Genomic DNA, 23,959 nt, shown 5'->3' on the forward strand with positions numbered 1-23,959 from the left:
TGGAAAGGTAGCCAAACCATCCAATTAAGCCATAAGGAAGCCACTCCTACTTTCAGTAGTTTCACTATTTTGCTACTATTATACGATTGGTAAACATAATTAATAATCCTATTAGTAAGTATTTTCATGTGTGCTGCAAGATCTGAACAGATGCATTCAAGAAAACATTTAACTTACCTCTGGAATAGCTCTAGGAAGTATTTTGTCTTTTCTTTAAACATTGAAGCAATTGCTCTTCATTCCTGGAAAACCTGGGAATCTACAGATTTTTGTAGCAAAAAATCCCCATGAACTGCAGTTACACAGAATCTTTTCTTCAACCAGACTGATATGACTACCAGTCCCAGCCAAGAATAATATTAACAATAACAATAATAATAACATCATTTTCCATTAACATATATAATATGTTATATATAATATATATAAACTAATGTTATATTATATATAATATGTTATATATAATATAGCATCCATTTCCATTATCTCTTTAATCTCAAACAAAATGTAAAAACATATCTGAAGTTGACTTGCTCCTGAGGCAAGTCTGGAACAGTTGAACAAGCAACAGTTAGAAAAAGGACAGAGTAGGTGAATTAGACCCAGGTCAGCAGGAGAAAACCCTGTCTTATAGAAAGATAGCGTTAACTCTCTGGGGTTAGAAGAAGGAAACCAAAACTCCACATTTTCAGCATCCAAAATACTTGTGAACTTTGAAGCAGAAAAACATGATAGACACAGGAAGAATATCCTCAAGTGGATAATGCTAAATATGTCATCAAAAGTTGACATTCTTGGCCAGCCTGTGATTAAAATAAGTAACTCAACACCACTGATCATTTTTAGAGACCAAAGACTTAGCAAGATTCACTGAGAAAGCAAACAGATAGAGGAACAGAGAACTCTGGAGTGCCAGCACACAGAGACCACCCAAGCACCAGCAGCATAGCTGGCTATTCAAGGCCAGCCAGTTAACAAAAGGTGTGAAGAAAACTTGAGGGAACTTCAGCAGACGCCCATCCTCAAACAGCTCTGTTGGGGGTTCTCAGCAAAGGTGACCCTTTTTCTCTGCTGTTAAACACTGCTTTAAAGCTGGGGCTCTCACCCTGGTCCTGGCCTGAGCCGTGCCACAGCCAGGAGCTCCATTGCTTCAGGTCCTGGCCAAGTTCCCAGTGTGGCTGTGGGCCTGTCTCACCACAGCGCACTTGGCTGGCAATCACGGATCCTGGTCACTATGCCCAAACCTGATTGTGATCTATGATCCTGACTCAGTTTCCCAGCTTGACATCAGACCTACTCTTTCCATTGCAGATTTGCTTGGTGTTCTGGCCTCTGGCTGAACCCAGCTACCCTCACTGGCCCTGTCAGCCTCACCTGGGGTACAGTGGGACTGGTCCATGACTGGAAAGGCCACAGCTTCTACTGGCCTCCCCTCCCTGAGGGAACAGCTTTGCCCTTGCTGCACACTGGCATTGAGCTACAACAGTTGAATTTAACAGAAGCATTAGCTGAGAAACAAAACATCATGCTAGAGCTTTTTAAAAGTTCCTCATTTCTAGGGACTGGAATGCTGAAGTTGTGCAGACTTTTAAGTTTTGCAAACTGCCACATCTACACCACTGACATGGATCTGCTGAAGCTTCCCCTCGTTTAATGCTACCTACTCCCAGATACGATATCTGAGTTCCTCAGGCTAAAAACTCAGTCCACAGTAATACTCTTTCTCTCTTTGTGCTACAGACTACTCAGACTCTCACACATCAACACTAGAAGTTCTGCTGAGGTATATTTTCCTTGACATCTTTGTCATTGCTGATTGATTTGCATAGAATTAGCTGACTAGCGTTTAGGAAGTTAACAACCATCATAATGCAAGAAGAAACATAAATTTAAAAAAGCATAAATCAATGCATAAATTCCATGTGCAGTCCCCAGAACAGACCACCAACAATCTCCTGCTCTAACTCCAAATGCCACTCTTTGGGTCCCAGTAGTATTCTCCTTGCAAAGCACCCTATCACCCAGAAACCCAGTACCATTTGAGCATAGGGATAAATTCTACCCCATTTTATTCTTGTCCTTGTTCTATATTTTCACTGTTAAAAGTCTGAAGTATGGGATAACTGAATTACGCTTACTTGACAAAGGTTAACAAGAATTTACAACCAGCAAAAAGATTCAGCCAAAACAATCTGAATTGAAGGCCCTGTATTCTTCAAGCACTCTCATATGTATTTGTTTAGACGTATTCTACTGCTTCCAGAATACAAAGCCCCAAAAGCAGTTTTTTCCCACTGTGATGCTGCATCTTGGAAGAGAAGTACTATATGAGTTAGCTAAAATCCAGAACACAACAAGAAAATATATTTGAGACACCACACATCACTTCCTTCTGCAGGCATGACATTATTTTTTATAGAAAATAAAAACCAACCATTTTTATTGACTATACTGTAGATACCTGTACAGAGTGTAAACTTTAATATTTCACCAGATATGTGAATACTTCTGGAGAAAGAGTTATCAAGCACCTTCATTTCAACAAAATTTTGATATTTACAGTAAGACATACCTGATTAAGTGTATGAATAGAATGAATTATGAGTTATAAAAAGTTATACAAAAAGATCTTTAAAATGTTTATATGCTTTGTTATTTTATGATAAATATACAATTAAGAAGAAGAAGTCACACAGTTAAGACTCAGAATTGGCTCTGTTTAAAACTGTCACCATTGTGTCTGATGAGGGAGTGAGGAAATGGGGATGTTAGCTTACTGCTCTGATCATGACACACAGTGAAATGTGCTCTGGCAGGAGCCTCACAAGCCCTGTTTTGCTCTGCTACAGGTTGGTTTGCAGGCAAGCTTCCTTCCCAACACAGCGGGGAAACCAAACTTCACTTCCAGATTTATTCTGCTAATTTGACATATAAATATGCGTTTAGATTTTCCGTCTCCAAACTTACTGGTGATGACGAAAGCATCAACTTCACTTTGATTTTCAGATCACCGTTTTTGCTGTTATTGAACACTGGCACATAATGGGGCATCAGCATCTTTTTTTCTTTTAAGCACCAAACCAGAGGTGAGCTTTTTGAAAATGAGATTTTAACTGCCATGGTTTCTTATGGTCCCTAAAAAGGCATGGCATGGTTTGCTAAGGAAGAAAGATTGCTAAGATAGAATTCAGAGACCACTTTGAAGCTTATAGGATCAAACATACAAATACTATTTTAAAACCTCTCAGAAAACAAATGTGACTATCTCTTTAAAACCACTTGTATCCCAATGAATCAACATCCATTCTTTGATGACCTATCAGTAATTGTTCAAAATATCTAAATTTTGTTCAGTGGATTTTAGGGAACTACTCAGGAATCCACCTCAAACAGAAGAAAGATAAATCTCTTAAAATCTAACAAAAACTTCAAATATATCCACTAAACTGTGTTGATTATCTATAACAAATCATGTGCTGTAGAAAAGGATCACATGAGCCAGGGTGAGAATTATAATCCTTACAACACATGGATAAAATACTTCTGTTGTACAGAAGTCAAAAGTTGAGATTCAAGTTTTTGAAGTGGAAGGACTGGCAGTGAGACGGAATGTGGTTGGGCAGTAAATATGTGCTATTGCTGGGTATTCCCCCTCATCTGTTCAACCTTGGGACCCCCTGATTATTTCTCGGCTAGAGATAATCCCAGCCACATATATGATGGGCTAACCATATCACTTCTGCAGAAAACTGCTGCTCACTCCAAGGTACAATTCAGTCTGAGGATTTGAGTAGTTCCATTCTCATTACCTGTTCTGTGTTTTGTTACTTCAATTTTGCCAAGAGACACTTGCCTGGGGCAGATGCAACTAAGGCCTCCACATTTACGTTTAAAAGTAAAGAGATAATTTAAAAAGAAATAAGGTGAATTTGGATCCAACCTGGGCAGCTCTGTCTTACTTAACAGCTACAAAACTGCCTCTGTGTGTGTGCGCGTGTGTGTCTGCATATGTGCATAGTGGCTTGCTGTCAGCAGCATGGAGCACTTATCTTTAGGGCCTGATTGTGTTGATAGGAGTGGATTGGTTACAGCACATTTCCAAAAGGTGTCTGCTGCTCTAAATCTTATTTTAATGCTCAGTTTCTTTCTATACAATCGACTCCAACTGTGTTGTCGGGGCAGCGGCAAGTGCGGCCTCCTGGGGTAGCCAAGCAGAGGTGAGTACAACCACCATTATTCACTGTACAGTAGTTATGTCCTGGAAAAAAACAGAGATGCAAAACCTTAGAGAAAAGCAAATGCACAGCCACAATAAAATCTGAAAAAGACATGCTCAAGAGACGTTAAGATTTATTGCTACACTAGGGAAACAAGCCATAATGAGATTAGGAGTGGAAGAAAACTTTGCTTTGGGGAGATAAGAGTCACCGTATCCCTTGTGTCAACTTGACATTCACATGAAAGAAAGATCAAGATATCAGAGTGAAAGAGGCAGCATGTATCAAGTGGGCTGTTCCTAAAATACCCTTCATAAACTCGCCATGTCGTCACAGATATTAGAATGAAAAGAAGTGAGTGAGTAAATAGAGAAGTGCAATGTGGGGACAAAGTCCAAAATGCTACAGAACATCATCCTCAGATACCAATCGTACAAAGACAGAGGAATGATCCATGAAAACAAACACAAATTAATTGGGAGGTTGGGAAAGTGTTAATATTAAAGAGCGAAATGAAAGAGAAGCCAGAGCCAGAAGCACTGCATTAGAGAGGAAAGGCATCCATCCAGAAAACCACTTGAAACAGACATAAGACAGAGAATGAAATTACACCAAGATTCTGAATATTATAGGTATAAGCATATTCTCAGAGCACACAATATTGTTAAATTTTACACTCCTTACCAAAATGGATCAGTGAATTAACTAGTAATAACAATATAACTGATTTCTTAATTATGACATATGTATCTATTTTTGAGCTCTGAGCCACAACCTCCACTAAATTATTTTTTACTGCATATATTGAGTAATTTGAAGAGAAACTACCCAAAGTAAAAATAGCACAACTCCTATAATTCCAGCCATATTGTAATGCAAAACAGCAAATGCTTTCTCTTGTGATTTGCTAAGAGCAACATAACTGCACAGTGATACTTCTTCATAAAAGCCAAGTTATATTTCAAGGGTATCAGTTTCCTCCCTTCCTCTTTTCAATAGCATATCTGGAAAACTTCACATTCAACAGAGCAGAAGGGCCAGCTCAGTCCAGCCACTCTACCACCTGCTGTTTTCTGAACATTCCATTTTGAAAAACACTGGCTCTTATTAAGGACTTCTGCAAGACCATAATATTTCTGTAGTTTAAACTTAATAAGTGAATAAGGTCCTAGCCACGAATATAGCATTCAATTTAGAAGATGATACATTAGCATTTCTGCCAGGTCAAATGCCCACCTTAATCATACACATCCTTTGACAAAGGGTAGAACAGAGCCCTTCTGCTCGTCCAGTCCTGGTTTCATGTGGGAACTACAACAACTGCTTTTATGGAAAAGAAACCAGGGGTCTTTTCATTTCTTACTAAACAGAAATCTAAGCACTAACCTAAACCTTCACTACCCAAATCGGTTCACAGCTTATAAACGGGAGCTGCTACTAAGCTCATTTATACAGTAAAGTGTTACACAGCTGTAAAAACTCAAGAGTCATCTGGATTACCTCCTGGGCACTGAGCAAAGGCTGTGGTGATTCCGTACAGTCGTGAGCGCTTGTGAGGCTGGAAGTTATCATTTTCTAATGAAATGGTGCGATCCACTGCTACAACAGCATCCCTGCCATGTGCAGAAGAAAATATACAGAAGTGAGATGAAGGTGAAAGTATAGGGGAAAACAAAACAACACAAAAAAAAGACCCCCCCAAAAACCAACAAAAACCCCAACCAACCAGTCAAAAAAACCAAAACAAAACCAAAAGTGGAGAAAAATCTGAAGTTGCTTCTTTTTTACAATTAGGAAGAGATACCAGAAGTAAAATCCCCTGGGACATCACCTTTCCTGGACAAACCTAGTATGTTATGACCTTCACTCTAGGCAGAAATTTATCAAGGAGACACCTTAATAATTTTGAAGGTATTTCCAGTACAGCACAATGTACCTCTACTGGAGGGATGCATGTGTTAGCAGTTTTGGCACACTTTTCACATTCTACTCCTCTGACAAGTATTGTGGTATAGCTGACATTGCAGCTATTAAGCATAAAAAATATGGAAAATTACGTGTTTTAGGTGGAGCCTGATCTCCAGAAGGAATATAGCTAGTGATAAGCAATCCTTCCTTCCTAAGTATAAAAGGGCAGTCAAATGACAGACCTGTAGCATACTGTTCCTCAAGCCTGCTCTAGAATAGAAACTGACATCTGGGAAGTGCTAACTTGGAAATTCTCCCACAGTAATAGCTACTGCTTCTGCAATTGATAGAGGCATTTGGGTAAATTTTCTGATAGAGCCCATAAGACTATTTATATCAAGTAAAAATATTTATTTTAAAATGCAGGGACTGGATTTTTTTTCCAGAAGTTAAAGTAAACCTCTAAGTCTTGTTCATATGGCAACATTTTAGAGCATTTGCAATAAAGAAAGTGTCATCAAGATAGGAATACTTTTTTCCCCTTAGTTTTGATTGAACATTCATATAATAAAGGGCATAGAAAGCTGAGAGTGATTAAATGTCTGCCCCCTACAATGCAGCTGCTGTAAGAGAAACAAGTTACTGCCCACTCCTTTCCCAAGAATGTTCAGTGTTAAAAGCATTTGCTTCAAGGACAAATCACTATGCTAAAAAGTGAAAACTCAGTTAACTGGCAGCATCAATAGGTCAGCTCTACATATCCACTCCACCCTGCATCAGCTATTGCCAGGAAAGGAACAAAACAGGAATGTGTGAGAGGTCAGGCATGAGAAATGCAGTATATACTACAGTTTCTACCAGGGAGAAAAAAAAAAGATAAAAGTACTCCATAATTTCTTTAGCAGATAACATACCTTCTCCAGTCTGTATAGTATAAATTCTTCCCATAGCTTGTAACACCAAAAGGATACTGAATCCCTTCAACAATCTTTCGTCTACCAAGCTGATTAGGGTTCATGCATTCCAGCCTCTTGGTACCTGGATGTAGTGAAACAATTAAGCCTTTGAATAAGAACAAGAGAGCTCTCATCAGGGATGAAAGACAAGCACAAATATGCAAGCATGAACAGGGTGGAAAGTCCTGGAAATCTTTCAGTGTGCTGCTTAGTTAAAGCCTTCCTCCGTGTCACATGTGTGCATGTGCCAAAAACTGAATGGATAAATACTCCAGTGCTAATGCTACTCAGCACACCACTGAAGTTAAAGAAACACAGATGTCCCATGCAGCCATGGCCAATGCTCACAAGCTGAGATTCCTGCCATGGATTCCAGAATCCTCGGGTTGGTGTGGAAGCTGACAGAAGGCTTCCTCCATTCTGGAGGGATACTTCAGCCATTTACTTGGTTCTCCTCCTCTGGAAGACATTTTTGAGAAGTTTGGTGAGCATGTTCCTGAAATACTTGTTGGGTTGGGCCATGAAGGTGAGACTGCAGGAAGAACATCTAACTCAGAGATGCAAATAGAGTGCAAAAAGGTCTAGCTGCAAAGCCACTGCAGGCTGGGAACACTACTAATGAATGTAAACACCTGGAGGTTTTTCTTAAGTGTTTCAGAATTAGACAAAAAAGGAGAAGATGTAAATGTGAGAACAAGACTGGAAGAGAGAGAAAGTAACTAGAGAGAGCAGAAGGTTGAAGGTTGGAGAAAGTGTTTTACAGTGAAAAAGAGAGCCTGGACATTTTAATTCATCCAAAATTTGAAAAGTAACCTGAAATGTAAAAGCACCTACACAGGAAGACATCCCTGCCAGACTCTACAGGGCGAAAGACAGCAAGATCCCAAAAGATAAAAATTAAATGGCAATTAAAAGCACACTTCCCCTCTACTCACTGTCACAAAACAATGGGTTTGTGGCAGAACTTTGATCCCTTGATCTTTTGTGTGCACTGCTTTTTCAAGACTTGCTTCAGTCAAATATAAGCCAGACTTGGCCTCAGGTTACAGGCCTTAGAACAATAGTGCCAGGATGACATTCTGGAAGGCAGATTAGATAAATCTGTGGTTTTCCCTAGTCTTAAACTAAGAACTTCTACAAAGCCCCCAGCACTATGTAAAAAAAATAGCCACATACATAAAGACATAGATCTGTTGCATTCCTAGAAAGTTTTGTGACCAGAATTGAAATCCTTCAGCTTGCACACACTCTCATGTGAACAGCAATGAATAAATCATTAAAGCCAGAAGCTATGGCTGTGCATAATTTCAGGATTGGATATAGTTACACTACTACTATTACAAAGAAATCTTTTAGCCGTCTTTTACCTGCATCTACCCAGCACAGCATTGAGGAATAAGGATCAAATGTCAGTCCATTTGGTAACCCAAGATCATCTTTAACAAGAATTCTTCTATTTGTGCCATCCATGTATGAAGTTTCAATTTTAGGAGCTTCTCTGTTCCAGTCAGTCCAGTACAAGTTTCTTAGGAAGAAGAAAAAGACTAGAGTTAAGACAGGGACTTATCTCAAAAGATTGGTGTAATTAAGAAAGTGCTAAGAACACATAAGTAACATACAGCCCCTAAATCATTTTAATAAATAAGAAGGGCCATATTGCACTTTGATATAGAAGTCAAAAAAGTGCAGTAAAAGCGTAGCAAAAATATTTCCATCAAAAACAAAAGGAGCAAGCACTGACATAGGAAGAAATGCTAAGAAATGCTTTCCTTCCATTGTTTAGCTTATGATCAAAATGCTGGCCAAAAAGACTTAAATTGAAACAATTCTGAGGGCCATTCAAAATGTACATCCACATTTCGAGTTCTTCATCTCACTTCCCATCATGTCTGCTCAGGCTAAAGCAAGAGTATTTGGCATACATTTGGGACCCATTTGAAACAGTATTTTTCTTTTCAGTGTACCAAGTAAGCAACACACAATGGAATCAGAATAGTTTATCCTCAGCAGAGATCCCCAGAGAGGGCCACTAACTCTCTGATGTTTTACTATTAATAGCCATTTCTTAATGGTAGGATGTTTTTCCCTTGAATGTACATTCTGTGCCTAAGAATATACACGGCCCCTCAATGGGGTCTTTGTTGTTTACTGCTTAACATGCACACAATTTACTAAAACATGGAAGTCCCTGATGCTTGACCTGAACCCAGAGCCTTACTCCATCACTGGGGTTCTGCATGGAACACAGGTCATTAAATAACCAGATAAATAAAATCAAGCTTTGCACATGTTTCTTGACAACACATCCATACCCTCTCACAGGATCCACCACAATTGCTCTGGGGTTCACCAAACCAGAGTCAAAAAGGATGCGACGCTGCCGCCCGTCCAGCCTGGCCACTTCTATTCTATCCAGCTGAGAGTCAGTCCAGAAGATGTTGCGACCTAGATGATCTACAGCTATCCCTTCAGGGCTTCCCAAGTCTGCAGGAGAACAGAGAAAAACATTCCTAGGTATTATATTTATTCCCAGTACACTCTGTCAGCCTCAATGCTGCATAAGTATAACCTTTAGAAGAAATAAGTTTTCTTCAGCGTTCTGGCTGTGGTCCAACAAAAGCTACTTTATATCAATTGGAAGAGGAACATGCATTTTACCTGAAAGTTTAAATACACAAAACTCTCATAAACACATAAAATGAGAAGTTCCATGCAGAACAAACTTGCCACACAAAGAAATTGTACTTCGAGGGGCAAACATAGTTTATAACAGAGAAAGGAACAGCAGATACTGTCAAAATCTTATTCTACCATACTTAAAAGGCCATAAAATGGATTTCATAACCCTTAATATTTCTTCTTCCTTAGTATCAGCATACATGAGACCCCTCTGACAACTGAATTTATGCTAAGTGATGCAGCAATTAAAAAAATCAAACTCTAAACACTAGAGACAATGTTATTAACTAACTGATGCAATCTAGATCCAGTTTTTGTTTTTGCAGAGCTATTCTTTTTGGAACACAGCACAGTATGAGCACAGTTTTTCTTGGACAGTTAGTTGTTCCAAAAGCAACAGGAAATAGCAGATAATGACCTTACTGCTCTAGCATCAGTAATTTTTAACTTGGATGCAGAAAAAAATTATAAAACTTAATTCAACCACTATGAGAAACTGCTCTGTTTTTTTCAAGGTTCCATTGAAAAAGAGCAGGCAGGCTGTGAGGAATTTAAGGAAGCCAAACACAAGTTAAAAAAAAAAAAAAGAAAGTCTATTTTAATTCAATTTCAGTTCCAAAAAAAAAGCAAAGAATTTTACATGGTCACTCCCCAAAAGAGGCAAAGTGACCCTTTATAGCAGCCAGCTGTTTAAAAAAAAAGCACCTTTCAAATGCTGATCCACACACTGAATGGAATTTCATTAGCTTTCTTTTAATTCTTAGGTTTATTCACTGACAGCCATTAAACAAACATTATGTGACACAAGCAACCTTTCTGGAGAAAAGGCACTTGGCCCAGAACATCGGAACATGGAGCTCTCTAGACTTTGCCACTGCGATGTTGCTGTGAGTAACAGTTGCACAACAGTTCAAGCATCCTCTGCTCTCCCACTCAAGTGGATTGCACTTTATCTGCACACATGACATTTTAAGTTTATATTAATTGTTGAAGAAGTGGAAAGGAACAAACAAGATGTATCTCATTGTTTCTGACTCACAGCGCATGGCCGGAGGAGAAGGATGATGGGCAAGAAAGTAAAATTGAATCAGGCATTTCTTTACTCCTCCTGAGGGCTCTTGGGCACACTTTGACTCAGTTATACTGACTTCACATTGATGGTCTTTACTTCTCTAAGTGCTTCTGTCAGCTGCAAGAAACCACTTCACATATACTTTGGACCTTCAAATGATCCTACTTCTTTCCTTGCTAATGGCAGAGTCTGCTGAGGGTGGCCACATTTTGAGTACAACAGTCCCCAGTGGCTGGGATCAGAAAATTATTGACTAAATGGTAATGGAGGAGCTCCCAGACTCTTTTAGGAAACAGAAGACAGTAGCAGGCAAAAGATTTGCTGTCACTGATTCCCAGGAGCCCCGCTCCCTGACTAGTTTCCTTGTTTCAATTTCCTTATGTCAGCTATATGTGGGAGATTTAGAGAAGTCTTAAAGTAAATGTCTCTTCTGTGTGGTTGATAATGAGCCAGAAAAAAACTATCCCCCATGGAGGGAGGGGTAAGGGAATATTTCAAAGCTTCATTTATCACCAGTCTTTCCAGAGGCACAAATATGTTCCTGCTAATATTGTCATCAAGCCTGATACAGTCACAAGCTCTGTCTCTGAGGGCAGGTTTGTACAGACATGCACAGCTGCTAAGACTTTAAGCAATTACTGCAAAGGAAAGCTCTGCTTCCTAACCTGCTGCCACAGCTGCAGAGCTGAGAAAGCCTCCACAGCTGCAGGGATAAAGGAGAACTGGATGGGGCTCCACAATTAAATAGTGTTTCTGCAAAGCAGCACAACTTGGATCGTAAGAGCTTTATAAAAAACCAACCAAAAATGTAGTACATTCCACAGAAATACACATGAACTGAAGAAAGCAGCTGGAGCTCACAGGAGGAAGAAGGCAAAGATCAAAACAAAACAAAAAAAAATTCTCATAAGTCTTCTGAGGGGGAGGCATTTTCCTATTTCATGAAATTTGAAAGTTTCAGTTTTGGCCTGCATAGAAGATATGCATTTGAATGCTGAATATCAATACATTTTGATCTGAATCCTTATTGAAATGTCCATTAACATACAAAAACTAAAGTGCAACACCTCTCCTGGTCTCTTCAGGAAAAGTATCCACATCCTACGCAACCAACAGAACAACAGAATTCATGAGAAATCTTCATACACACAATATTTTTTTATAGCAGATAAAACTCATGAGGTTTCCATGTGGCATTGAAACATCTTGAATTACCTTAAATAATCAATCAAATTTAGCTGAAAGCCTTCACAAATAATTTTCAACATTTTACACAAGAATTTTAATGCCTCCACACGCTCTCATTAGAGAGACATTCATATCCATATAAGGTTTTTCGCAATAGTACCTTTCCTCATTTTTAAAAGTGCAGATTCTGAAACAAAAATCATTAAAGCAAAAATCTTTTCCCTGCAGAGCTTCTAAGTTGCACAAGCAAGCATAGGACTGCACTGCAGGTTTGAGTCCCCATCATATTAAATACTTTGGGATGGAAAAAGAAGTCTTACAAAATACCTCAGCCATCAAGTGGTATAGAAATATGAAGGTCCATAACTGCTGGAATGGTTAGGGATGACCTTAAGCTCTCCCTTTTTCCTTCCTAGGATAATGCTAGGATCCAAGCCACACCCATCTATCTGCTGTCCCTAAGAGCCTGACTGGACTCTCACAAACTGACTATTCCAAAGCACAAAGTCTGGATGTGTAGAGAATCACTGTCTAAAGAAAACAGAATCAAATTTATTGCAGACCTTTATAACTGGCTGATCATTTTTTTAAAATAATTTCATAAGTTTTTTAACAATGTCTGCAAAGAATTCAAAGCAAAGGTGACCTCTTCCAGTACCTTGACTTCACAGGTGTTCTAGGATCTTGAGGACACTAGTTTTTAAAATGTGCCTCCAGCTACTTTTGCTGTTGTTTTTTCTTTATTAAAAAACACCTCCCCCAGCCACTCACTTTGTTCTCCAAACTTGTCCTTGCCCTTAGCTCTTTCCACTCAATAACAGGGTTTAACATCCAAGTTGCATGGGCTTGCACTTAACCCTTCTAATGAAAATCAACATGGAGTGCAGTGAGCAGCAGTCTTGAAGGAAAGAATGCAAGAACAAGGTAAAAACTGGATAAGCACTAACTCCACAATACCCTGTAGTCTAATTCTCAAGTCCTTGAGCAACTACAAAGGGTAAAGACCAAACAAGGTGGCTTTACTCACTTTCCATGCTCACTTGAGTAGCAGGCATGGGAAAACCACAGCTGAAATTATTTCTAAGAATTCTTCAGCTGTTTGATCCCCAAGCCAAGGAAGAGAGAGCAGGAGTTCTTTTCAGCCTCCAACCTCACCAATCTTTCTCAGCAGAGCAGGCAGCTAACAGGTAGAGTTCAGGAGAGAAAAAATAATGCTACATGTCATAAAATCTCAGCTATCCAGCACCTACCTAGCTTGCCAGAACAAAAATCAAAGACACCCTCTGATGATATTCCATGTTAATGAATAAACACAACTCTTAGCTCAGGCAACACCTAGGAAGTACATATTAATAAATTCAAGTCTAATACTGTTCCTAGAGAAAGAATTTTCTGTGGTTACCTGTCTTGATTATGGTTGTTGGCTCCCCACCATGCAGGCTGGCCCTGCTGATCGAGGGGCCGCTGATGTCTGTCCAATAAACCACCTTGTCCACGCAGTCATAAGCAACTCCAATAACAACTCTGTCCTGTTGGAAAACAGACAAATTAGATCAGCTTAGGATAAACAACAGTTACTCATCAGCAGTATTAACTTATGCTTTTAAGTCTCAAGCCTGAAGAAACAAAATTCTTGAGGAAAGGTGGGAAATGAGGAGGAAAGGGCAAGTAAATAATTGGGCAACATTGTCAAATATCTTAGAAAAATACTTCAAGTTCAAGGTCCCTTTTAACTATCAGACATCATTCACAATTATTTCAAAGAAACATTGGAGATACACTGAAAAGTTTGTCTGACTTCTACAGCTTCACCTGCATACCCATTTAAAAAAAGTTCACGTTGACATTTTACTTTGTCACCCTTTCCTGTACCTTTTTCCTCTCATTCTTTCCCTTTAAGGGAGAATAACGACTTCCATCAAATCTGGCTTGGGCTAACATCAAAGTCATGCATTATGGCTATGCTTCCTATGTAACACCATTTGACTCAAAAAGTTCTAGCAAAGTAAGAGTTTAAAATAAAAGTTAGCTTAAACAAGTACTACATAAATAATTGTGGTGGAAACAATATTCTAAGTAACAAGAAACATTTAAATGCAATTTTTCAGGCAGAAAGAAGGTAGGACTAGAGTTTGAGTTGAGAGTTCAAACTCCCTCCCCCAGGCAAATCAAAGGGACTATCAGGGTAAAGCAACAATTGCACATGTATTCCCAAGTCTGTCACTGTTGCTGCTTTTGTAACACAGCTTCTTAGAAAGATGTTCCAAACCCATGAATTAAAACAGATGCACTTATTCATCACTGTACATAAATTCTGTGGGTTGCAAAGCAGTATAAACACCTCTGGTACCACTTTGCAAATACACAACACAGACAACACAAAGTCAACAGTGCTAGCACAGATCTAAAGTTTCTTTTCAATTGAAAGTTTCAAGAAAGAATTGCAACTTATCTCTTGGAAGTTTTTTCCTCAAGATAATTTTAAGTAATTAATTTAAGTTAGATAAAGTAACTAATGAGACTAGGTGACAAGTATTCAGAATCATGTCACATTCAGCCTTATTACACCATTTTTTATACTGCTTTTAAATTTTTTTTTATGTTATTGCAGCAGAACTTTACATAAGGGACAAAACTTTGATTTTGACCTTACCTCACAGCAATTTATGGTACTATTTAATGAAGTGAATCTGTGCAATTTAGCCAGTATTTGATTTATTAACTACTCAGTATAATATATAAGGAAAAAAAAAGAGATCAATATTCTACTTTATATTGCCATTTATTATAAACAAAGCAACACTGGAATGAAAAAAAATCCTAGGCCTTGGGCAAAACAAATTAATGCAATGAAACTGCCAGTGAAAAGGGCTCGCATGTGACACAGGTGGTGGAAAAGAGAGCTTCTCAGCATCAGGAATTCATTTTCTAGGAAAAAAGATCTCAAGATGGTAGTAACAAGCATGGGAAAAAGATCTACCACCCACTGGGCTTACACATGGGGAAGGAAGCAAGAAAAAGAAGAAAGAAAAATATATGTGTAGCCAAGAAGTGGAGACAACTGACTGAAAAAAGCCCGGAATAGATTAAGACTTAGGAAAAAACTTGGAGGGAGTAGGAATGGAAAAAGGAGCCTCTCCACCTACTGATACTGTAGGTCTCCTAAACTTTTATACCAGAGTCAGAAAGTTAATAGAAGTGTGAATAGACAGTAGTTTATATGAAGGCATGCGCTGCTGGAGGCATGTGAGATTAGATTTTTGTCTTGTCATCTATTGTGAGCCATTCTTTAAAAGGAAATTATTTTTTTCTGTACCTTAGGTTTAAGATTTTTAACTAATCAGATCAGGAAATTTCAGTATCAAATCAGCAGGATACTGAAATTTTAATGAAGAGTAAAAATTGTGTTTTCAACTTATATTATCGAGGTATGCAGACAAACAGTAGCTTTCATCTTTGTCAGGAAATCCTCTAAAAAATATGGACTTAATATAGTAAATTACTTACTGGAATATGCAAGAGTGCTTTTGCACCATTTTTCTTCATACTGTTTCCCTCTAGTGGAACATGTTCAATTTTACCACTTTGGGCAAAAAGCAAGTGTGTTCCTGGTGGCAGAGGTACCGTGTCTGGTCGAACAGAGGGCCCAACAACAACAGGGGGAGCGGCTGTGCTCAGACCTTGTTAGCAGAGAAGGAAACAGATGGGCAAAAAATTAGTCTGTACAGCACAATAAGGTTCCTTATTATTTGCAGAGACACAATTACAGTCAGACTTCTAAGAAGGAAACAGCCCTATAAGCAGACATTAATAACTATAATCAGATGCAGAAAGCTTCTGAAATTTTCCCCTTGGCTGAAAGAGAAGGAGCAATTGACATAATAGGTCTTTTCATGTTTGCCTCTGTAATTGCTCTTTGCTTCAAATGTTTAGAAAAATCTATCTTATTTTGGAGCTGAAGTGAGGAAGATGTAGGAAGGAACATCTTTCATTTCCTGAGGCAAGTAAGCCATTACAGTTCCCAGAGGGCAGAGACTATCTGGGCCTCTCACCGTTTCAAGGCAAGGAAGAAGCTAGAAAACCTTGTTATTCAGAAGCTTACCACAGCTTCCAGATACCCTGGCTGAAAGAAAAGCGTGTGTTGGGGTCACTGAAGGGCATGAGGCATACCACAATAGGACAGCAGAAATGTGCATTGCTCCAAGTCAGTGCTGTATGTCGGGGAAGGACTAAGCCCCACATTTGGGAGACAGTGCACTCAGATGGAGAGATACTCTCAATAACCAACTGCTCCAGCCACTTACATGGTGGTCGGACTCCTGGACCGCTTCTGGTGCCATCAATCTCATTTCCATCCCTATCCACACACCAGCAATATCCACTGCCAGCATGGCACTGTGTGGGTAGGTAATTCCCATGCTCATCACACTGGGGAATGAAGTGACCAACTCTTACATCCCTTGGGAAGAAAGCACCTCCACTGCCAAGAGCTACTTCTCGTTCATGCTGGCATTTGGTCTTTTCTACTTCTGGGGAAAAAAACAAGAGAACAAAACAAACCCCAGTGAATATTTCTGTTTTAGTTAATAATTACAGTCCATTAACAGTTAGTGTACACTGACCACATACACACAAGAATTCTTACCTCTAGTGGAACATGACACTGTTACAAACCTTGAAGGAATGTGACTTCAGAAGAGCTTCAACCAGTCTGCCCTATGTAAGTGTGACACATTTGCTTTACACTTATTTTATCTTTCACTGCCTAGTTAGAAAGAGAACAAACAGGTCCCCTGCATCTTCCTTCATTGAAGGGCCATAAACAGAAGCTGGAAAACACCTTGAAGCAGATGAGCAAGAACATTCTGTCTGACTTTTGACCCTGCTGTCTACTCACTGGCAATTATCCATAGGCCCTAAAATGTGACTAATTAGACAGACCCTACAGTGGCTGAAGGTTTCTTTGTAATGCTAAAAGTTGAGATTCCCTTCAAAGCCACAAGAGAAAACCACAACATGAGGCAGATGCCAAGCTCTCTACAGATCTTAGGAGATGAAGCAATTAATTGCTATGATGTATATTAAGTTTTTAAAGTTTGGTTATGAAGTTTGAGCACTCATTTGATTCTTCTGGATCTACGAAAAAAATTGGAGGGAAAAGTTGTCCACTCCCTGGTGAAGCACAGAGAAACATACCATGCACATTGGCTACATCACATGCATATATATTACTGCAGAGACTACAAAGGAAAGAATGTTTTCAGATGTCAAATCAGGACATTCAGGGATCTGGCTCTTAATGTTTCAATTTTAAAAAATAGTCTGAACTAAAATTTACACTTTCTTATTATATTATCTATCATGCAGTAGGGAAAGTCATCTGGATCAATATATCTTCTAGAAGCCAAAGAACATCATGAAATTAAAAGAACACAATAAAAATAATATATTTCCTTCTCCAGATAAAGAAATCTGGCTTGGTTTTACCACACACTTGAGATCCCTGGGAGAGAAAGATGTAATTATGGGAGAGTATCCTTTCCCTGTCAATGATTTCTACAGACATTTATAAATACTTAGCCCAAACTGTCTGCTGAAGTGTCTTTAACACTACAATTTCATTTACTCCTTTACTTGTTTTTACACTGCCAGGATTAGGACAGCATTAGTTTTGTGTGGCTCAGACCAGACTGACCCCAGCTGAGCAAAAAGCTAATCCCATGCATCTACAGACTGTTGTGGTGTAAATCTCTGTTCTGTAAAAAAGAAGGGAGGTTTTTATTGATATTTAAACTAGTTATGCAAGCAAAAGCTTTGGACAAGTTTCCTGCACCTGGACATAATTAGAGAAATATAAATGACTGGAGAACAGCTCACTGAACAACTGCAATATTTGGCATCAGTTTTAATGTGGGTGGTGGAGAGCCTTGAATCAACTTACAAAACCAGGCCCTGTGGAAAGCCTCCATTATCTGTCTCAGATTGTTTTCATGTATTCAGTGTCCTGTGCAGTATGCAGGTAAAAAAAAAATGTTGATTCCAGTAAACAGATGGCTTTGCCACAGGTTTTTTTATTCTAAACTTTCATTAAAGGCAGTGTTCACAGAAGAAAACAGGGGGAACACTGAGTATTGGTAAACTACTCCCCATGCATATTTTTGTCCAGTGCAGAAAAAAAAAATCCTAATTTCATTCCAATCAGCTTTGAGAAACACTATTAACTCCTCCTCAGTAGGATATTTTAAAAAGGTGGAAACTGTTCCTTTTCTTCTTTGCATCAGAAACCCATAAAAATAGGGTATATATCAACAGGTTACAATTTTTTACTCAATATTCTATGTGAATTATGGAAAGGAGGGTGTATACAATCCCAGGTAGGACCCAGTGGTTACACATAAAATATATTAGTGTTATCAGCAACTTGAAATACCAATATCTGTTCTAATTTCAAGACAATGTTCACATTAATATCTGCAGATTTTACTCTGGAATTCGGATTGTATTTTTTAAGAGAACTTATCTTGCAGTGATCAAAACCAATCTCACAAATGGTCTGCTTATGCACTTAACAACACTAAAGTCAAGACACTTGTCAAACAAAATAATTTTCAATATTAGCATTGAAAGCATATGGTTGGTTCTTTCTAAAAAACGAATCAATGCTGAATTTTTACTTAAATAAAAATATTTGCAAATACCCTGTTGTCACTCACTTTTAGGAATAAATGTGCATTTTACTACTTTTTTGCTCATGAAAATCCCTTATACTAGTGATTACTTTATTAACAGTATCAAGCACAATAAGTAACTGATGTCAAACAGACATTCTGAAAAGAAAGCAAGCCAGGGTTACCATGTTCATCTATGCTGAGTCAATAATTTTAACCTGTCTTTCAACATTTTGTTTTGACTCCCTTATAAGAATTTAACCAGTATTAAAACTTATAAATCAAACAAGTGACTAAGTTAAAGGATAGCTCAACCAAGCATTTGGAATCCATTCTCCATTTTTTTCTTCTCATCTCTGGATCATGGCCATAGGATTACTATGTTTACAGCTAAGAGGCACCTAAAGAAATGTGAGTTGAAACCCAATCCAGTGTTGTAGCCTGTGCAACAATGAAGGCACAATAATATTGGATACAGATGATAGTGGGTTGGGATAAATATTCTGCTTACACTGCCATACCTTTTACTCAGTGACGGTAGGAGAAGAGGCTCTGATTTTGCAAGTTTTAAATAGCATTAAATAACTCTCTGAAATTGGTCTAGCTGTGACAGAGTTTGAAAGATGAGATTGACATGACAAATAAAGCACATTTCCTCCTTGATGAGCTAACAGCAGAAGCTAGACAAAATGAGTAACAAGAAAGGGCACATATTTAGGTAGCACCAGGGCTGCTACCTAAGCCAGTATCCAGACACAAACCTAAGAGCCAGTAAATTTCCTTCACTAGAGCAGCCTAAACGTTGTTTCTTAGTGAGCCTGCCTTTAACATAAGTACTGTAGTATTGCATCCAGTCAAGACTCTTTAAAGATACAGAACAATTAAGATTAGGAGAGTTCTCTGATCTCATGGTTGGCATGAAGAAAAAGTCCATTAAATACAACTGGCAGTGCCAAGAGCAAATAACACCTACCTGGTGTAGTGGTGCTGTTACACCTACTGCACCTGACTGTAGCAAATGGAAAACAAGCCACACCTGTTTCAAGGCTCCATATACAGGGGTAACTAGCCCTGATTTTCAGGAGGTTCTTGCTATTCTTGAAACCCATATTTGAAATGCAAGGCAAACGATTATGTCAGTGATGATAAAAATAGTTACACCAGGACTAGTTCATTCTTCCAGAGATGAAACAACCAGTAAAAGCAGGACCTAGGTAATTGTTGGTGATGAAAAAAAGCAGGGGGAACATCAGCTTTTCATTAACAGCAGGATCAAGTTACAGTGTTTTTCAGTGTATGAATTTAAACATTACCAATCAGCATCCGCTGTAAAATTAAGTAAACCCCCATTCTCTCTGTGTTTTGCTGCAGTTGATGCTTGACTGTGGAAGGTAATACACTGACCTAGTAGCTTTGTGTTTTCCTATGGTGCACTATTTATGCCCACAGGACTGTATGATTTTTGAAACAAAGCACTTAATTTGGCAAATAATTAAAAACTGAAAGAAATAATCTGAGTCAGAAGTCAAGAGTCATGAACTAGTGGTATCTTCGGTAAATTCCCATATTGCTTTAGTATTGCTTGTAAATTTCCCTATTAAGAAATTTAATTCCATCATTTGGATTCCAGAGGAAGATGTACAACCCTAGCTTGCATCATTTGTAGATGTGAAACAGGCCACATGAGAAGGACAGGATGTAAATGTAGAGTTATGCTTCTTGGAATAAACTGTGTAGACAAGCCTCTAAAGATTAATCTATCTTTGAAATTACAACCCAAAAAAAGCTATCAGCAGATCATAGCTTGGTGGTGTAAGGATTGTGAGAGGATATAAAAAATAATTCAGCATATACACAGGGAATATACAGGCACAGAGAAGAGTATTAGGATGGGGAGGTGATTAAAGAAATACTGCATCCAGCTCTGGCAACCACAGTTCAAAATAACAGTGAGAAATTGAATGAGTGTATGGAAAAATGCTCCTAAGACAGAAGCTGTAGAGCAGAACAGAGAGAATTAAGGTGCAATGAAGAATTTATGTACTGTGGAACACAGCACAAGTTGGACTAAATACACAGAATGGTGCATCCTGAACCTCAGCTAAATGATCATTCTTCAGAAGAATCAATTTGCATTGTATGAGTACTAAATGTTTTTTTTTTCAGTTGATTAATGAATTACCAGAAGAAATCTGGAATTTAAAAGTCACTGAAATAGATTATGGATAAAAATGAAAATGGAAGTAACATGAATATGGAAAAATGAGATGAAAAACATACACATACATATTTCTCACATATGTGAAGAAAGAAACAGAATGGAGAAAAAACCAAATTAAAGCCATACACAAATATTCAAGGAATTTTTTAGCCATAGATGATTGCTCTTGTAGCAGCCATGTAGAAAATTATTTATGGACTTCTCTTAAAAAAAGATGGAAGCTGAATAAAAGGATGAGAAACTGAGATGTATGGACTTCTCTTATTCAAAGACTTATACTGACATTTTTAATTGCTGTCCTCAGATGCTGGAGAAAAAAAATTAAAAACCCGAATGAAAAAGCTTCCCTTTGTCCCTTCATTTTCCTTTGTAATTCCTCACTTACAGTTTTGTCCTGGTAAGTGTGTTTCTCATGTGAAACCAGTTGCACACAGATGATCAGACAACAGCTCTTAACAGTTCCTAGTTCCAAGAATCCAGGCTCATTTCTGTTTAGTAAACAGTGTCTGGGGTCTGCAGGGGTAGAAACACTCAGACATCTGGTTTTTTTGAAATGGAAAAATGAAGCGTGAGGAAATAATGAAGTACAGGCTTCCTTAATAGCTGGGAAGCAGCAGGACATTCCAGCATCATTAACTCTTTCATTAACATGCCCGTTCACTCCTACAGACATTCCCATGTCTGTGATTCAAATCCATTTTTCTTGTTAGTCTATTTGTTTCAAGAGTTGCCATTGAGACTTAACAGTAGGTTTTATACAATAATAAAGACACTAAACAAGCAAGTAATTGTACACATGGGTTGGAACTGAGAACAGCAAAAAGAACTGAGTATTTGGATTAATGAAACTTTCCATGCTATTAACAACCAGGAAAAACTTCAGTTACTACACTGAAGCTTATTAGATCAAAACCTCAAAACCTTAGTGTGTAAAAAGGGGGAGAAAGGGTCTCTAATTACAGCTGAATACAATACAGCCTTCTCTGCAATCTCCATTCTGAAGCAACTCCAAGGCTAGAGTAAACTCAACTACTTTTGTGAGGCTTCAGAAAGTATAGTTTGTTTCTGTCCCTGGCAATGATTAACTGATGGATCTATCCATTCTAGAAGCACTAAAACTTTAGCAACAGATGACACCCCAAGGGCAGCTATTGTTCTATTAACTCTAAGAAGGGAGCAGTCACTAAGTTGTAAACATTGCCATTGCTGCAGACTAGCTCAGCAACACAAATACTTTATACTTCAGTCACAATTCAGCAAAAGTGAAACTTCTTATCTACTCAGATTTTTTTTTTTTTTTACTGCTCAGAACCTTTAATGAGCAGATATAATTGATAATGTGTTTCTAAACGCCTGTCTTCTACTGGTAATACAAAACTGTATTAAAAAGAATATCAGTGAGGCATATATGAAGACTAACAAAGCCTGGCAGATCTCCACCCACTAAAACAGTAGAGACAAAACTCTTAAAAATATTTTGTTACTGTTATTAAAATTGTGACATGGAAAAACCCCTATTCAAGACAAAGGCGTTAAGCACAGGATGTGAAAAAGTGTACAGGATAAGTAGGAAATAAAGTAACTATAAAATAATACCATGTGCTTAGCAGTTGAGTAGACACACTCACCACTGCATAAGAAAAGGTGTTAAGAATAACAAAACAACGCTCTACTTAAGCAAATCATCACATACACTCAGAAGAAATTAATTGTGTCCCTGTAATAAAGTTAATTGGTAGACTGCAAATATCAGTCTACCAAACCACCTGTTTCATCTACAAAGGGCATGTGGCAGACATGAAAGCAATGTTTTTGCCTCTACATTTCTGCCTGAAGAACTAGAAGCTTTAATGTTTAACTTGATTTGCTTCAAGTTATTCACATCAAGTTTTTCTCTAGTAGAAATAATTTTGTTTTTATCAGCTGGATAGTTAGCTAAATATTTTGACACAGGTCATAAATGCCAGTTAGTTCCTCATTCATCTAGCACTAAAATGAAAATGCACATGGGTAATTGTACATGAAATGTTAGTTAAAAATTATATTAAAAGATGGACAAAGTGGTGAAAGTTATGCCTCAGAATTAAACACCAGAAATCCTCCTGAAATTTACCTATGATATAAAAATCTATAAGCACTGGGTGATTTCACAAAACGTGTTACTGTGCACATGGTGAACTGTCATGTAAATATGATTTAAAACTAGAGTCAACTTTGTGATTTTTTTTCTCTCCTCCATACAATCCTTTGCCTTTTGATTTCAAAAGCTGAGCATCCAATTGTGGGGGGGAAAAAAAGGTCAGAAATTCAGAATTAGGGAATATAGAGGCAAAATAAAAATATTAAGTCTCAGGTGGTAACATCATGCCACACTGACAAGCACGTTGAAGCAAGCACCTCCACTATTAAAAAATAACGAAACAACCCAACCAAGACACCCAAACCCTTTCTCTCCTTCTGGCTCTAGGATATTCTTGTTACTCTTGACTGCACAGTCTGAGTTTCAGTCTCTTGAGAAATGCCCACCAGCAAGAATCTTAGAGGAAGATGAATTGGTTTGAATATACTGAGAAGTTAGGGTTTATTTCCTGGCTGAAAGATTCACCACCTACAAAACCTGAGTGCTGTCCCATAGGTTTGCCATGCTTTTGAATTAAAGTGAAATAACAACACTATCTTGTGCTACAATGTTTCTTCCTCTTTCTTTTTTTTTTGGTAGCACACCTTCAAGAAGAGTTTTATACCTCAAGCTTCAAAGTACAATGGAGAAACACAAGGGTAAAGAACTCCCTCCTAAGTAGAGAATAATCTGGATAAACACAGAAACAAGTAAGTGCCAGCTGGAAACTGTAGTCTTTCTAGACCAGAGGCTGTATGTGGCATGTAGGCATCTAGATCTTACTGCAGACAAGAGCCTCGTGACTTTGGTCTCTTTTTTCACTTTTCTCCTGTAAATACTGCATTCATTTGCATTGCCAACAATTCCAGATATTTTATGGTAAGTGATTACTGAGTATGCAAACCAAATCACCCCCACAGTCAAACCTTTA

General features: G+C 38.2%; 1 protein-coding gene across 1 annotated transcript in view; it reads right to left on the minus strand.

Moving 5' to 3' along the window:
• Positions 1-2,431: 2,431 nt before the first annotated feature.
• The window catches only part of NID1 (nidogen 1), a 43,237-nt gene continuing 21,709 nt past the window's right edge, over positions 2,432-23,959 (minus strand). Inside the window, exons 13-20 of the mRNA XM_054280328.1 lie at positions 16,325-16,549; positions 15,528-15,700; positions 13,423-13,549; positions 9,394-9,565; positions 8,449-8,606; positions 7,040-7,163; positions 5,718-5,830; positions 2,432-4,258 (exon numbers count right to left, since the gene is read on the minus strand). Of these exons, the coding sequence (XP_054136303.1) occupies positions 4,137-4,258; positions 5,718-5,830; positions 7,040-7,163; positions 8,449-8,606; positions 9,394-9,565; positions 13,423-13,549; positions 15,528-15,700; positions 16,325-16,549 (1,214 nt within the window). The 3' untranslated portion in view covers positions 2,432-4,136. The remainder of the gene's footprint in view (positions 4,259-5,717; positions 5,831-7,039; positions 7,164-8,448; positions 8,607-9,393; positions 9,566-13,422; positions 13,550-15,527; positions 15,701-16,324; positions 16,550-23,959) is intronic.

Source organism: Melozone crissalis, unplaced genomic scaffold (assembly GCF_028551555.1).
Source record: "Melozone crissalis strain CALT ecotype California unplaced genomic scaffold, PUWL_Pcris_2 ptg000027l_1, whole genome shotgun sequence".
Classification (NCBI taxonomy): Eukaryota; Metazoa; Chordata; class Aves; order Passeriformes; family Passerellidae; genus Melozone; species Melozone crissalis.